Raw genomic sequence first — 16,107 nt, 5'->3', positions numbered from 1 at the left:
CTGTGCTCAACTATTTTGAAGACGGCGGATACTAAGATATGCACATACTCTATGTTTACGTGGGGAGTAATTTATGCAGAAAGATACAATTACTGTGGCATACATTTGCTCATGCTTACGAGTGTGTGTGTGTGTGTGTGTGCTGTGTGGTGTTGGGGGCGGTATCGGGCAGTCAGCATGGCAGCGGTATGTTTGGTTAGCGCTTATTAGCTGTGTAATAAGATTTAATGAGTTGAGGACTAAAGCGCTGTAGGAGCACGGGCAGCATATTGGGATTAGTGGAGAGCAGAAACAGAACGAGAAGAGGAAGAGAGAGAGAAGACGAGGATGTTTTGAAACCCAAGTCCCACTTGTGGTCAAACCAGGTCTCTTTTTTTTTTGGTTGACTTGGCCTGTCATCTCTGTAGCTCTCGTTCTCTCTCGACTCAAGTGTGCGGTGATTTAATTGTTCGACACAAGCCTTGTGCATTGTAAATTGTCAAAATGGGCAGTTAGATCCCCCTAAAGTATAAAAATGCGTATTTTACATGGTTGTTATCTGAGGTAAAAGCGCTGCGCCAGATGTGCTGATTGCGTTTATGGATAGTCGGCATCTTTGTTTCTTTATCGCTAATTGGATGTTACGACGAGGAATCATAGGAAAACCTTCCTGGAATGACGGAGTGCAGAGAGTAATAGAGGCATTTGTCACCACTGCACAGTAACGGGTGGCCATAAGTCAAAGCGAACGTGTCGGAGAGGATCTTTGCATAAAGAAAGGCCTGTCATTTCTCCATGATTTCTATTGCCACACAAACACAAACGGCCTGTCTGTCACGTCTCCCAGCGATAAGCTGGCACATACATCACCAGCTGCCTGCATCACTGCCACTGCCTGCTCACCAGTTTATTTACACACACACACACACACACACATATAAACATACTAACACTTTTACAGACATCCAAAAGTAGACAGTGTCTTTCCATGCCTCTCTGTTCCTGACTGTGCTCCCTTAACCTTTGGTGCATGAATTATTAAAGAAAAAAATGAATCAATGTTTCTTTTTACTTTAAAAAAAAATATTTTCTTTTATGTATTAATATATATAAACCCTAAATTATGTATTTTCATTGAAATATGCATATGCAATTCAATAGAAGTAAAAAAAAAAAAAAAAAATTTAAACACATAGAATTATGGGTAAGGGTCAAAAGTTATAACCTAAGTTGGTTTGCACGTAACTTTACACTTTGAAAAAATCTGCTATTTGACTTCATGCATCAGAGAGTTCATTTCTAAAAGTACAATGATGTTAAGGTGTTTCTTGTTGAATGCTGATAAAAAATTAGTATTTATATTTTTTATTATTATATTTGTAGAGTTCATTTGCAAAAACAGATAACTCCATTTTTAACAATTTTCAAAAATCATGTTTTTTCATTGTGCATTCCAATTAATCTCAATCAAACTACAGTTGGGTTATTTTGATGAAGTTAAAAAAAAACTAAAAAATACATCTAACTAACACAATAAAAACATGATATCATAATAAAAAAACATGATTTTTGAAAATTTGAAAAAATGGAGTTATCTGTTTTTGCAAATAAACTCTTTATTTGTTCATTATTATATTAATAAAGTCAAAAAGCCATTTGACTATTTAAAACTAAAATTGAAATGTATGTGAAAGTACAATACTTAAAAGTAAAAACTACGCAATTGTTTAATATATACAATGGTTTCCTTTACTCTTTTTTTTTTTTTTTTTTCTATACACCCATCACATGTTTGGTTATATGTACTTTTGTATAATGCTTGGTTCTCAAAAAATAAATAAATAGACCTACAAAAATACCAGATTGGCTTTTATGTCATTAATCATCCATTTAATCATTTATATATTTTATCATTGTTCATTTGGGATAATTTCAATCTAAATGGAAATAATAGTTACCAATTAAAAGCACTTAAACATGTTTCAGACAAACGCACTGAACAAAATCTGAATTTTTACAAAAAAAAAACAATGAGCAGTAAAGACATTCCCTTTAACACACACAAAACATTGCGTTGCCATCAAAATTTAGCTGAACATCTCTTTGACATATTACTCCAAAAAGAAGGTGCTCCGTGTAGTCAGGGGGGTTGATGTGCCATCATTGCTCACTGATTGAGACTCTCAGCGCAAGAGGATCTGAGTCAATAGACTCACGGCTCACTAACAGATTAGACATCTAATCAAATTCAGCCCCGTGTGTTTATCGCTCGCTGTCGTTCGCTATGTGGATGTCAGTATGGAACGCTCCACAGCTGTGACAAAACGAGGACACATCACATAATGCACATACGCTCATGAACCAAGACTTTTTTTAATGCAAAGTAATGTTCTATGTGTATCATGAGATATAGGTTGTATAAGGTTTTCCTAGTTGTTGTTGATAAAAAACTGATATAGTTTTAAGTCTCTATAACTTAGAATTTTCTTTATCTTAGAAAATATGTCTTACATGCAAATAATGGCAAAGAACAACTGTTCACACAATGATTGCAATCGTAATCGTAATATAAAGCCACTTTAACTAACAATGAAGATTAACACACACACACACACAAACAAATTCAAACAGCTGACGGCACTGTCAGACACTGCAACACGTCTGAAACATAATACACTTCTTCTTTAATCGTAAAAGCGTATAACCAGCCAGTGCTAAACGCTTCCAGCTAATTTCTAATTTGTTCGTAATTGCACCGAGACAAGTAAACCATTGCACAGTGAGAAGTTATTTCCTGGAGCTGGACGGCTAAATTACAGGCAAATGTTTCATGCGATTAGGACACTCTAATTGAACATGTGACAAAGAATAGAGCTGCCTGTCTAACGCAGAAGTGCATCAAGTGGTGAAAACAGATATTTGCATTGGTTACATGGAGTCTTTCTGCTTTAATCACAGTGGATTCCTTTTTGATTATTGCATCCCCCCAAATTGCTATATATTTGTTTTTCTTTCCATCATAAGTGAGTGAAAATTAGTCATGACCTCATTGTAACTGATCTCCTTTGGATGCCTCGATCAATGCACCGGTCACATGTCTCTCCTCAGCTGAGCTCTACATAAGAGTCAGCGCTGTGTGTGTGAAGTGCTGCCCCTGCACTGTGGCGTCTGTGTGTGTTTTATTAGTATTGCACTTGTGCATGTTTGCTGTAGGTTTAGCCCCGACTGCACCTGCCAGACCTGCACACACACACTACAAATTATAGCACTCGTTCCTTTCTGTCGCTCGCACTCTCACAGCTCTGTCCTAAAAAAAACTTACAGTGATTTCTAAAATCGTTAGTGGCCTACAGCTGAAATCATTAGCTGGTCACCTGTACGTTTCTAATGGGGTCATTACCGAGGTGGCCCTGCAGCCGGCCGCTAATCGCTAGCATGTTATGGGGCAGCTGTTTCTAAAACACTTGTTTCTCTGTGTTACATTCCGGCGTCAACTGAGAAAGAACAGAGCAAGACCCTATAAATCAGGTGTGTTTTGTGATACGGTGAGTGTTTTAGTGTATTTACGAATGTGGAAATGTTTTTAACTTGCACTTTTTTTGTGGGGCCAAGTGCAATTCCTGTATCGTTCAATGTCATCGTTGCATATTTGGTTAGATTTGCAACATATAAAAATAGAATGTATCACACCATTGCATGCAAGGGATTTTGGGATGGTTTGGAGAGTTTTTTTTTTTTTACCTAAAGCTTATAGGGGTCTGGACTTCATTAGTCTGACCCCCCTTCTCACCCCCACCCCAGTGGACAAAACAGAGGCGACATAATTCACTTTGCCAGGTTTTACAGTGTAGGGGTACGGAATCGGTGAAAGGGTCAATCGAAATCTGTTCCCCAGCTGTGCGGCCCTCTCACTCACCCCTAGGCCCAGAGAGAACGAAAGAGAGAAAGAGAGCGAGAGAAATGCTCGGGGGGAGATGGACCCCACAAACGTACCCCCGAGCTGCCTGAGCATCACAAACCTGTTCAGCCAACTCCATCTACATCAATCCAGTTTGTGTAGGAATGCAAACAAGTTCAAATCTAATACAAATATGCACAGTGTTACTGAATTGTGATTAGATATTAAAATAATGTGGGTAATAAGTATGGGATTGTGCACAAATCCTCATTTCTGAAGAGCTAAAATTCAATGCATGTGTCCGAATAATGATTTTCCTTCTCTACACTGACAGCACTAATCCAAAAAAAGCTTGCACTTTTCCACCAAGCTCAGCCCTGGACACCTACCTATCACCACCACAGCCAACACATGGTATTATTTACAGGATCACATGAAAGTTTCAAATCAAATTAAGCTCTCACTTTTGCTTCTTTCATCCAGATTCACTCACTTTATTGTCTCTTAAGAGAACACACTTTACTGCACCCCTACCCATAAAACCCATATCCTGCCATCAGTGTATATTTGAGATTAAAATAGAGCAAATATGTGTTGCAAAAATGCACTAGGATGTATTAAAACGAGTGTGAAAGGGAGAGAAGGAAACTGAGGAAGAGGATATATTTAAGGTAGCAGAAGATGTGCATGTGACAGTTCACTAAATCAATATACGCAAAATACTAACAAATGAAGGATTATAGCAACTAATTGTTAGGCAAAATAAAAATAATAATAATGATAAATAAATAAGAAAACTTTTTAATCATTTAAGTCGCCTTTTTAAATCTTTTAGTCTTAGTTTAAGATGGCATCACGACACGTTCGCTTGGTTTGCGTTTGTAAGGAGCGCGGGAGAATTTTGTGTTGTGTATGAGGCTGATAATTGGCTAGAGCAAATTATTTATTATGAGGGAAGCTGTTTTGCAAATGACTTTTTTCTGCAGCGCTGCTATATGATGAAAAACGCTGCTCTTTATTAAACTCCATTTATAACTTTCTGCATGAGAAATGACTATGAAATGCGCGTGATATTTTGAGCGATTTTTATTTTTTTAATAATTAAATAAATACACGTTTTTTTTTCTTGTCACATTGCTTATATGTTAGGGACTTTTTGTATGCACTATGCAGTGCAACTTATATGCAACGCGACTTTTTTTCTCCACCAAATAAAAAATTCAGGATGTGAGTTTTTAATCTCATGTAGGGTAATTAGATGCCCAAAGACTTTGAATTTTTGTCTCTAATTAATATCACAATAAAACATCAGCAGTTTGGTCTGCAAATACTGGTGAGCTACAAGGTGCTCAATGTTAGCGATACTAAAGGCTGCGGATGGGCAGGTGATTTTGGCCACTTGCACATGGCAGCTGACCTCCGCTGTAAGTTTGAAACATCTCCTTTATCCAGCCTACACAATATGCAATATTAATATACCGAGGGGATTTATCTCCGAGCGTATTTAAGGGAATCGCGAAAACATGTAATGATCTGCTGCGTTTACATGTTTTAATGAAGAGTAAAATTATTTGTACATTAAAAAACGCCTTGCAAGCTCATGTCCTGAAGACGTTTTGATTTCAGCATGCATCCTTTTTCACACACTAGCAGAAAATAACCCCTCTCATTAAGTGTGTTTTTGCTCACTTTAGTAGGCTATAAATATATATGCTACATATAAACATAAAATCGCAATGATTTATTCATTTATTTTAGACCACGCGTTTGGTAATGCTTGATGCAGCAAATTCAATTTATATAATAAATAAATACACAAAGTTTTTAATTGAACTTAAATATCCCCCAAAAAACAAAGACACTAAATTAGCAAATCCAATATTCCACAAGTTCTCGCTAGGTTCTCTCTGTGCGTGTATAAAGTGACCAAAAAAATCGGAAATGTTAGCCCTAAAACACACGTGTATTTTCTAAAAGAAAATAATAATAAAAGTCCCTTACTTATTATACTATTAGTATGCAATTCTTTTTAAAGAATTAGTGTGATGCTCCCTGTTCTTTCCTCTCCCATTTTCTCTGCTTCTATATTTTTATAACAATTATAACATGGTATCACGGCCTATGTAATAATAATTTTGAGCTGTTTTGGGGAAATGAAATGCTCAAACTAATTTTTGTCCCTCTGCGTAAAACTTCTGCAAGCCAACTTGAGTCTAACCTACACGTATTTCTCAAAATCCCAGGTCTCTATTTGAAGGGTGAGACAGAACAGTATACATTTCCTCAGTGTTTAAACATCATTCTAGGAGCCCAAGGGAGAGTAAATGCGGAGGAACTCTGTCCAAAAACTTTGTTTCAAGCGCAAATGGTTTATTTTGTCTGCATTACACCATAGTGAAATAGAAAGACACGCTGCGGTACGTAAATTGGACTTTTCTTTATTTTTTTAAAAAACAGGCCTGATAGTTTTGTCTATGACCGCGCAATAACCTCACAAATTGCACGTTTGCACTTTGAGCATGCTTTAACATCACATAAATGAGATAAATCCGAATAAATGATTTACGATGAATTTGAATCACCTATAGGAAATTGCAAAAGCGCTCAATGTAGGCTGTTGCATATTTTATTTACAAACATAAACTATAAACTCAGGCTCGTCATTGATTCTCACTAGACATCTCTGTCCCCTGCGATGCACGTGAATCATCATTAGATGAGTGCGATTTTGAAATATCGATATTTTCAAGGTAAACAAAATGGCATGAGCGGAACATTCCTACACAAGACAATCTGAAAGATCTCCAGCTCTCTTTCACCCACAAAGAAATCAGGTAGAACAATGTTTTTTCATGTGTGACAGGCAGCGTAACCAGAGTACGCCTTTCTGGAGCGGCACGAGTGGCTTTTTCTACAGCGCGCAACGATGCGCAATCAGTTTTCAACACGTCTACAACTAACTAACAGCTGACAAACTGATTTAAGAACGACCGTGTTACGTGCGACGTCCCTGTGCTAGCACTTCTAGATTCAAAACAATTGATTTCGAAACACTTCTGACTGTGGCCAAGCGCTTCCGCTAACGCGCATCGGACGCTCCGTTTCACGCACCCAACTACTTGGAATACGAACAACTTGGAGCTTGTTGGTGGTGTTTACCTTTGCGCAGCTGTGTTGGCATCCAGTATCCCCGCGCTCTGCATCCAAGAGCGCACCGGCGTCATGCCACTCGTAAGGGGCTCTTCTTTCATGGTCAAGGCTCCCCGTGGGAGACCGTCCTGGATGGAGAACATGAAAATAGCCTTCTGGGGGATGTCTCTCTACACCAGCTCGAGTGGAATAATCCTCCTGCACCACCTGGATTAACAAAAACCAACTGAAAGGGAAAAAATCTTCCCCAAAGTGCAACAAGGGGAAAGAGGTCCTTATCCAAAGACGCGCTGCCGTATCCCTTTGGGTGTTCCTCTTTCTTTTAGATTCCAAACCCAAGTTCAGTTCACTCAAGATTAACCGGTCTCTAGTTAAAAGAGGGTGGAGAGAAGGCAAGAGCTGTGGAGCATCTCAAAGGAAACGATCAGCCGGGATCAAGCAGACCTTCTCGTCGCGGGGAGAAAGAGGGGAGAACGCGAACTTGCTCTGAAGAAGAAGGCGAACAGACGCGCACGGGATTGTGAAATGAAAAGTGGGATAAAACGGGCGACTGCTTCAAAAAGGAGTAAAATGAAATGATTACCAAACAAGAGGGAGGGATGGACCAGGGAAGGCTTGCTGTCCCTGGGGAAAAGAGGGATTGGGTAGCAAGAAATCTCATTCCCTCCCTCCCCGTCTCTTTATGCCTCCTCTGTCCCAGCGGAGCGCACCTTCTCTCGGGTTCCGCGGCTCCAGCACTCTCGGGGGGGACAAGCGTGGACTTGACGAGGGCGGAGACTTGCCCTTAAAAGGCAAAGTCGTTTACATGCCAATCTCCGTTCTGAGCTCTGATTGGTCGCGGTCATCCCTTGCGTCATTTTCAAAATTCGCCGCAAAAACTCAGCTGATGTTAGAGGGACTGAGCGCTCTGGCAGTGGAAGTGGTCTCATGCTTTCCCGATTTAACCTGAAACATGCCATTAATACCTAGGAACAGTCACGATGCATTTCATATGCCTAGCATGATTAAAGTGTAATCGACTATAGCATGTCGTTTTCCAAAAGTCAAATCTGTCTAAAAGTTCAGCCGGGTATGATTTGAGATTCTAAACAATGACTGAACATTTACAGTAAGTAGGCTACTATACTATACGTTCCCTGGAACTCAGTGGTGTTTCCACAGATGACAAAGCGCAGTAATATTCCATAACACTGTCAAACATAATTATCTTCTTTGAGTAAAACAGTGAGGAATCAAGTTGTCTTCCTGACTAGGGAATATGTTGCCTGTTATACTCAATTGATCAACTGGAAGAAATATTCAAATTTGACAAACCACGGGGTTATTTGCAACTGCATGAACTGATAATAAAATGATAAATCATAATTATTAATTATTAGCTATTAACAGCGTGCCTGACAAATACAAAATACATCAAATTAATTATATTAAAAACAATTATTATATAATTTAAGTCAAATTTAACGAGTAATTAGAGTTTTTGCTCATACAGAATATAACCTAACCCCCAAATAAATTTGAACTGTGCAAACTCGCATTCTATCAAGGATTTCTAGTGTTCTTTGGCATTATTTTGAATTCCACCAAATGGACTCAGGATTAAATATTTATTACAGAGCTCAGAGCGGGAAAACGACCCCATGAGATAGGAGAAAGAAAAAAAAACACTCAATTTCATATTAAAATTTTTAAAAAAGGTGACTAAAGCAAACAGTCCTCTTGTCGTAACAATGCGGTCATCTATGTTTTTTAGGCTATCAGAAGTTTTTCCCTCAGATTCTTAATTTCACACATTATTACTTTATTATTATTAATAATAATTATGTGAGCCTATGTTTGTAATTATTTTGCTAAAGCATCCTCACTAATCATCTTGCAGGCTGAAAACGAAAGCATGCGTTCACACTTCACACTCAAAGACAAAATACTCGAAGCGGCACAAAAGCGGCCGGTGTTTTTGAAAGACAAAGTCCAAAACAACACGATCCCCGTCTGCCCTGAACGGACACAAATGAGCATGACCCTATCCACTAATAAAATATTCTATTTTGTTCTGTTTTTGAGAGGAGGTTTGAGATAAACGTGTTACGTTGTGAAACATGCTGAAACTAAAACATACAAGACTATTTAGGTCCATATGCCTATTAAAATATTTTCTATATGTTTTAGAAGAGGCTGAAGGGTCAATTCCCAAAGCCCAGCATCTGCAACATCATGTTAACTTCCAAACTAACATATTATGTTACACAAGACCAGAACATCTATAAAGATTCACTAAAATGTCTCATGATGCGCTTTTCGCAACTCTCCCGGACCGTGATATATAATATTTCTGCTACATCTGATGTCTCGGAAGCCCTACATGTTTAAAACGATATAAAGCCGTATTTGGTCAGTTACTTTCGATTGTTTGGCAGTTCTCCATGTCCATGGCGACAAGAACATGGAAAAATTTTACTCTTTAATATTTTGTATTCCGCGGAAAGGAACGCCGTCACATTGTAAAGCATCGTGTAAGTTATTTTAACAGCACAGGCCGGTTGTAAGACTGTATCTTGCTATTGGAGTGTAATATTCATTGATCCAATATAACACTTTTACAAACACTTGCATATACTTGCATTGTAGGCTAGTTCGGAGCGCACAAATGATCAAATATTCCAGAACATATTTAGGGGGGGGGGGAAATAACTGCAGTGATATTTTGGATTAGGTCTAATAACTGAATATATTACAACTGAAATTTATCTTAAAGACAAAAAAAAAAAAAAAACCCGAGAAAAAAAAACAACAACAACAAAAAAACAATATATCTTGTCTTTGCACACAGTTTCAAAGTTAATTGAAGTTCTAAGTAGGCTATATATATATATATATATATATATATATATATATATGTATATATATCAGTCTTTCTGTCAGATTCAAGCGGTTGTTTCCACCTAGTGGCCATCAATAAATAAAATAAAATATATTAAAATAAATAAAAAGAAAAAGCAAGCAATGTTTCCTGTCAGGAAATTCATCATATCAAATAATCATGAAATTAGTTTGAGCAGTTATAACTTTCTTGATGGTGTTCTTTCTCAAGAGAAAGTCGTTATCTCTCATTATCAATTTCATTTTTTATCTCACTCCCTTCAAAAGATGGTCTCCTGCAATCTTTTGGATCTCAGATCCATTAAATGCGAAATGACTGATTGATATTAAATTAGGACCTCAAGAGTTTAAATATAAATTACTGGTATTTTCTCGGATCAGAGATTAGGCAGCTTGCACAAGCACTTTATATGGGTCATAAATTAAATAAATAAAGCACAACAGAAAACGTGTCTTAGACGATCACTATACCAAATCAGCTGCTCATTCATAAAAGCACAAGACTCTGTTTTGGAAAAACTGACATTCAATAAAATTGACTGTTTAGAAACAGGCCAAAACGATCATAGTCTCTACTAGACATCAGAAATAAAAGTGATAATTTGAGCAAGCAGAATCATTATGAGGTTTAAATGATTAAGATTGTAAAGTGTATCAGAACTCATGACATGTGAACAGTAAATAAAGAACAGCTGAACATGATCAGGATCATGCTATTGTTTGCAAGGTAAAGAGCTCCACCTAGTGTTCCAATAATGACCTGCAAGAGATACTGTTAAAACTGACAACATATCTGAGGCAACATATCTTACAATTTCTTAGATCATCACACCTGTACTCACTCGAGAACCTTTGGTCATCCTTAAAAATAGGGCACATCCGACCATTTCAAAAACCTCTTGTACACTCCTATACAGGCTACAAATATTAATGAACATTTAAGGGGAAAAAAAGATTCTGAAACTGATCTTAAACACACACACACACACACACACAAACTTATTTTTGTAGAGTTGTAGAAGCTCACTGTTCCAGGTTAAATGAAGTTGTAAATTATCAACCCATAAATCATGCTGTCAGATTCAAGCGGTAGTTTCCACCTAGTGGCCATCGAGATCAAAAATAAATAAATAAATAAAAAATCAAGCAATATTTCCTGCCAAGAAATCCATAATTTCTGCACTCTCTTTTCATATTATCATATTACTGTCGAATTATTATGCAATATACTGTATTACTGTGCTGTAACTGTTAGGTTACCAATATTTTACTTTTAAAATTTGGCTGTAAACACAGCAAGCTTTTTCTGAAATCAAAAAAGATATCAATTAAATATGCTAGTGATAGTAAAGTATAGAATGTTTTAAAGTGTATGTATTAAATAACTTATTATAGACATTTAAAAAATAATAAAGTTCTACACACTATTAATCATTTTCTGTTTGTGCTTCACTAAACCAACCTGTTTAAAAAGAAATCTTAAAGTCTGTTTGAAATATATATATCATATATACCAATGTAACCAAATTAAACAAATATGAAATACTATATTCTATAGAAATAGTCTATTCAAAAACTGAGTGCATTCAAACCTGGAACCAACTGTGAAACATTATTGGTTTTCCTGTGTCCAGAGGCGGACAAAGTACACAACTTCCTTACTTGAGTGAAAGTACAGATACCACTGGTCAAATACTACTCCACTACAAATGAAGTTGTAAAGACAAATTTTTACTTAAGTAAAAGTACGGAAGTACATGTTTTTAAAAGTACTTAAGTATCAAAAGTAAAAAGTAAATGCATTGTTTTATTGTCGCATTGTTGTATACTTACAATACCTTATGCCACTAATGCAACCTACTGAATACACTGATTAGCTTGTATTATCTTTGGAATTAAGAGCTTTTATGTTACCAAACCTATAGAAATGGAACAACTGAATGAAGATAATCATCTTTATTTTTTTATTTAACACCAGGAGTGTTAACTACATTGAACTCATTTTAATATTTTTAAAAGTTACAAAGTTCTTTTTCAAAGCGATATTGAAGTCTATGATATGGTTCATTTTAGGCAAACAAAGCAAACATTGAAAAGAAAACAAACCTTTAGTCTCTTCAGAAAACTGGATCATACTCTCTCAGTATGGCCATGGGTGTGCAGGTTGCGCCAAAGAACCGTCTTTTTGAATTTTGCCATCAACTGATCAGTGTTCATAAAATACTCAGAAATCAGTGAACTTCACAACATGTGGCTAGGGTTGGGTATTGTTTGAATTTTATCCATTCCGATTCTGATTCTGCTTATTGATTTCAATTCTTATTGATTCCCAGTTTAGATTCCAAAGTTTTCATTTAACCTACTTTTTGATCATTTGTTTGCACAGACAAAAAAAAAAAAAAAAAGAAGCATTTATGTGCAGTGTTTTGACAATAAAATAATGTTCAGATTCATATACTTCCCTGACCAGTTTTTAGCAGCAATTTACCAGTAGGCCTAAGTTTATATATAGCCTATATATATATATATATATATATATATATATATATTAGTAAAGTGAGGGCAGCGATTTTTGACAGATATATTAGCCTACCATTTGTATTGCCATAGTTTAACTACAAAAATCAAACTATAGTTAATATAATGAAACTATGGTAAATTTGTGGTTACTGAAGTTTTACTACAAATAGCATATGGTTACTATAGTGAGATAATAGTAAATTTGTGGATACTGTGCAAAAATTGCAAATACCATAGTTATGGTTACTATAGTAAAAACATGGTTAATTTTCCAAAGGGCTTTAAAGAGTTAACACATGCCTTTTTAGAGTGCTTTTAGCTGTGCAGTAGCGCGGACGTTTACATTAGTTTAGCGGGGAAGATCCCGAGGATCCCCAGATTTGCGCAAAAAAAAAATCAGCCAAATGTCCATTCAAAGCTAGGCGGAAAACTTCAGGCTTAGAAATACTGTAACACTTGGCAACACAGGAAGGTCCTGGCAGATCGCAGGCCGGATTTTCGCAGAAAAAAGGGTTCGGTGAATCTGAAAATGCACACACTGTAAAAACTGCTAAATATAACGACTTTCTACTTGGGGAGCTTGATATAAATGTAGTTGAGTAAAAAGTACGATATTTGTCTTTCAAATGTAGTGAAGTTAAAGTCGCAAGTTTCCAGAAAAAATAATACTCAAGTAAAGTACAGATACTCAAAAAGTGTACTTAAGTACAATACTCAAGTAAATTTACTTCGTTACTGTCCACCTCTGCCTGTGTCTCATCACCGACTGAAGGTCTGCGATGGAGAAATTTGCCTGTAACCAGTAAAATATATTGTAGTAGAGTCTGAGGCAGTCTTCAGCTGCTATGAGGGTGATAAATCTAACCTGAAATACATTTTGAAATACAAAAGTTACATAGATGTACAATATGTACAATGTAAATATGTAAGCATCTTGCAAGCATCCAACCTTCTTTATGCAATATACATTGTGTAATTAGACAGAATTTAATATACCAAATAAAAAGTATATATTTAAAATACAAAAAAAGTCAATGAATTGATCTCTGTGCGTGTGTATAGCCCATAAATCATATTCTGTCATTTAGAATTGCTACAGTTTAACATAATGATATTTTGGCTGTGTTTTATTTTGATATGCAGTATCGTCAACATTTGAAGTGGATCAAAACCTTTCATCAAAGTTGTTCTAAAACCTAAAACCAAAATGCGTTCTTGTCTTAGGACAACTTTGATGAACTTTGCTGATCCACTTCTAATGTTGACTACTATATAATGTCTAATATATATGGGTTTTACAAACAGAAACATCAATCTACCTGAGCAACAGTAGAAAGTAAAAACAAAAGTTTTTACAGCCAGGGTCACAAGGGTATCAACACTGGTAAACTCTTTCAAAACATTAAAAGCATTACACCGTATATTGAAACCAGATTAAACGCAAGGACTGATTTACTGCTGTACATTCAGCTGCATAGAATATATTGCCATGAACTTCTGAGATTTGAATAGGTTCTTAGCGCCATCTAGTGTTAAAAATCTGCTGCAAGCTCATGAACGTGAATTCATTATGAGGAAAGTTACAAACCTCTGTCCTTTGTTGCATTCAAGTCTGTTTCCAACTGTAATTCCTAAAAAACAGAAAGCATATACCTGAAGACATTTGTGCTACTGTTCAGTTTGACCTTGTAAATGTTTCCTTGATTATAAATACAATTCATAAACTACCTGAACGTTTTAGAATAAATGTTTATACATTTTGTAAATAAGAACATTTCTAACTGTTCCAAACTAACATTAAACAAAAAAACTAAAAAACTCCTGTCAGAAAAAGTGCTGCTTTCTATTTTCACCTTTAACATTCACCTGCTGAAGAAAACATTACTTTGTAAAATAACCGTATATTTAACAGAATAAAAGTATTGAAAATACAAACTGGTCAATAAGATTCATTTAATATGCTGTAATGGACGCACAGATATTTTCACCTCTGAACAGCTTACTTAACTTAAAACATGTAATAGAGAACAATTAGTGTGAAGTATAAAGTCATTGCGAATGACTGTCTGAGACCAATGAAAATGGTCACTTGTTTCATTAAGTGTTTCATGAGTTCTGTTTTAATTGCTCGGAGCAAACAAACAGATCTAACACGTCACACTTAAAAAATTAAATTAAAGTGTTGGAATATTGGTTCATGTATGTAATTAAGCAAATATGTAATTAAAAGACAAAAACTATTTTATGAACAATTTGTGAAGTTTTGTGCAGTTTATGTATGATTACTCTGATAAGCATAATCTACTAACTAATTCAAACATGATATTTTCTTAATAATGACATAAATTTGAGTGATACAGATTTGTGTAATAGCTTGATTTCTGCACTTTCTTTACTTCTTCCTATCCCAACAGCCTCAAAACATATCATTCAAAAATTTTAAGTGAAATCATATTGTATTGTTTCTTTAAGTCTTGTAAAAATGTTCATTTAATGCTAAAATCAGTACTGAAAGAAAGACAGCATTGACTGCAATCATGTAACATACTACAATATACAACAACCCATACAAATTAGAAATCAATTTTTTTTATTTTGTCCAAAGAATTTAAACCAAAGTTTTTACTGTAGATCAAAACCTCTGTATAACAAGTTTGAATATAGGTGTGGTCTGTCCCAACACCTCTTCCTCCAGCCTTGTGTTTTATAATCATCACATAAAACTTTCTTTCACTATCTGAGCCTGATAACTCAAGTCTGAGGGGGTCTGGGGCCTGTACCATGAAGCCGGATTAGCTGGCTAGCCAGGTAAGTTTCAGTTTAGTTTGCACCAATCCTGGGTTTTAGGTACCATGGCTTTTAGCAGTGTTCATTGCCATAGTAATTTACACTCCACGGCTAACCTGCTCTGGGTCAGGTTATATTCTGAGTTAGAGAGCTCAAACTGAAATTGGACCAATCAGATGTGAGCAAAGTGATACATCTCAAAAAAAAAAAACACCCCCCAATTTCTCTTCCTCCAAATTAAAGGTCACTATGTAGTAAAAATAATAATAATAAAATAGCAACAAAATTGTCTGGCTTTAATGATAATTACTTAGAGTTATTTTATATGATTTATATAATTATTTATCCATTACACACAAGCAATTTTAGTTTAACAATTATTATAAAGCATATTAATATATACAGATCATATGTAATATAAATAAGCTGTAGAATCAATAGATGTTTTAAAAATGACTACATGTGACCTTGCATGTTCGAGTCTCTATTGTTATATATTAACTAAACTAACTTCACAAGTTTCACTTGTGACTGCACTGATAGAGCAAGATCATTTCTTTTATTTGTCCTCTTTCAAGTACTTTCTTCAGTGTAAATGGCTTTAAATTCTTCATATTATTCAATCTCTTAACTTTTAGCAAAAGAGTTTTATAATCTTGCTGGGTCTCCCGCGAGAAGTGAATCACGCTTGCTCTGTGTTGCAAGGCATGTGATTGGCTTTTCGCCCCTGGGGCCTGTACCATGAAGCCGGATTAGCTGGCTAGCCAGGGGTGCGTTTCCCAAAAACAACTATGGTCACAAATTCCGTCGTTACCAATAGAGTTCACTGGAACTAACGACCATAGTCAGCAAATGATGCTTTTGGGAAACGGACCCCAGGTAAGTTTCAGTTT

The 16,107-nt window shown here is 35.9% G+C and overlaps 1 protein-coding gene across 14 annotated transcripts in view; it reads right to left on the bottom strand.

Annotated features, from left to right (window-relative positions):
* Positions 1 to 16,107, bottom strand: part of LOC131553612 (transcription factor COE3) — a 122,561-nt gene that overhangs the window by 101,603 nt on the left and 4,851 nt on the right. For 5 of the 14 annotated variants that reach the window (XM_058798381.1, XM_058798380.1, XM_058798382.1 and 2 more), the window contains 2 exons: positions 14,016 to 14,058; positions 13,156 to 13,292 (listed from right to left, as the gene is read on the bottom strand). In XM_058798381.1, the coding sequence (XP_058654364.1) occupies positions 13,156 to 13,292; positions 14,016 to 14,033 (155 nt within the window). In that variant the 5' untranslated portion in view covers positions 14,034 to 14,058. Of the gene's footprint in view, positions 1 to 7,036; positions 8,065 to 13,155; positions 13,293 to 14,015; positions 14,059 to 16,107 lie in introns of those variants that run through there. The other 9 variants (XM_058798395.1, XM_058798394.1, XM_058798384.1 and 6 more) reach the window with 8 other exon arrangements.

The sequence above is a fragment of the Onychostoma macrolepis genome, chromosome 14 (assembly GCF_012432095.1).
Source record: "Onychostoma macrolepis isolate SWU-2019 chromosome 14, ASM1243209v1, whole genome shotgun sequence".
Classification (NCBI taxonomy): Eukaryota; Metazoa; Chordata; class Actinopteri; order Cypriniformes; family Cyprinidae; genus Onychostoma; species Onychostoma macrolepis.
This window is presented reverse-complemented; position numbering and strand designations above follow the sequence as displayed.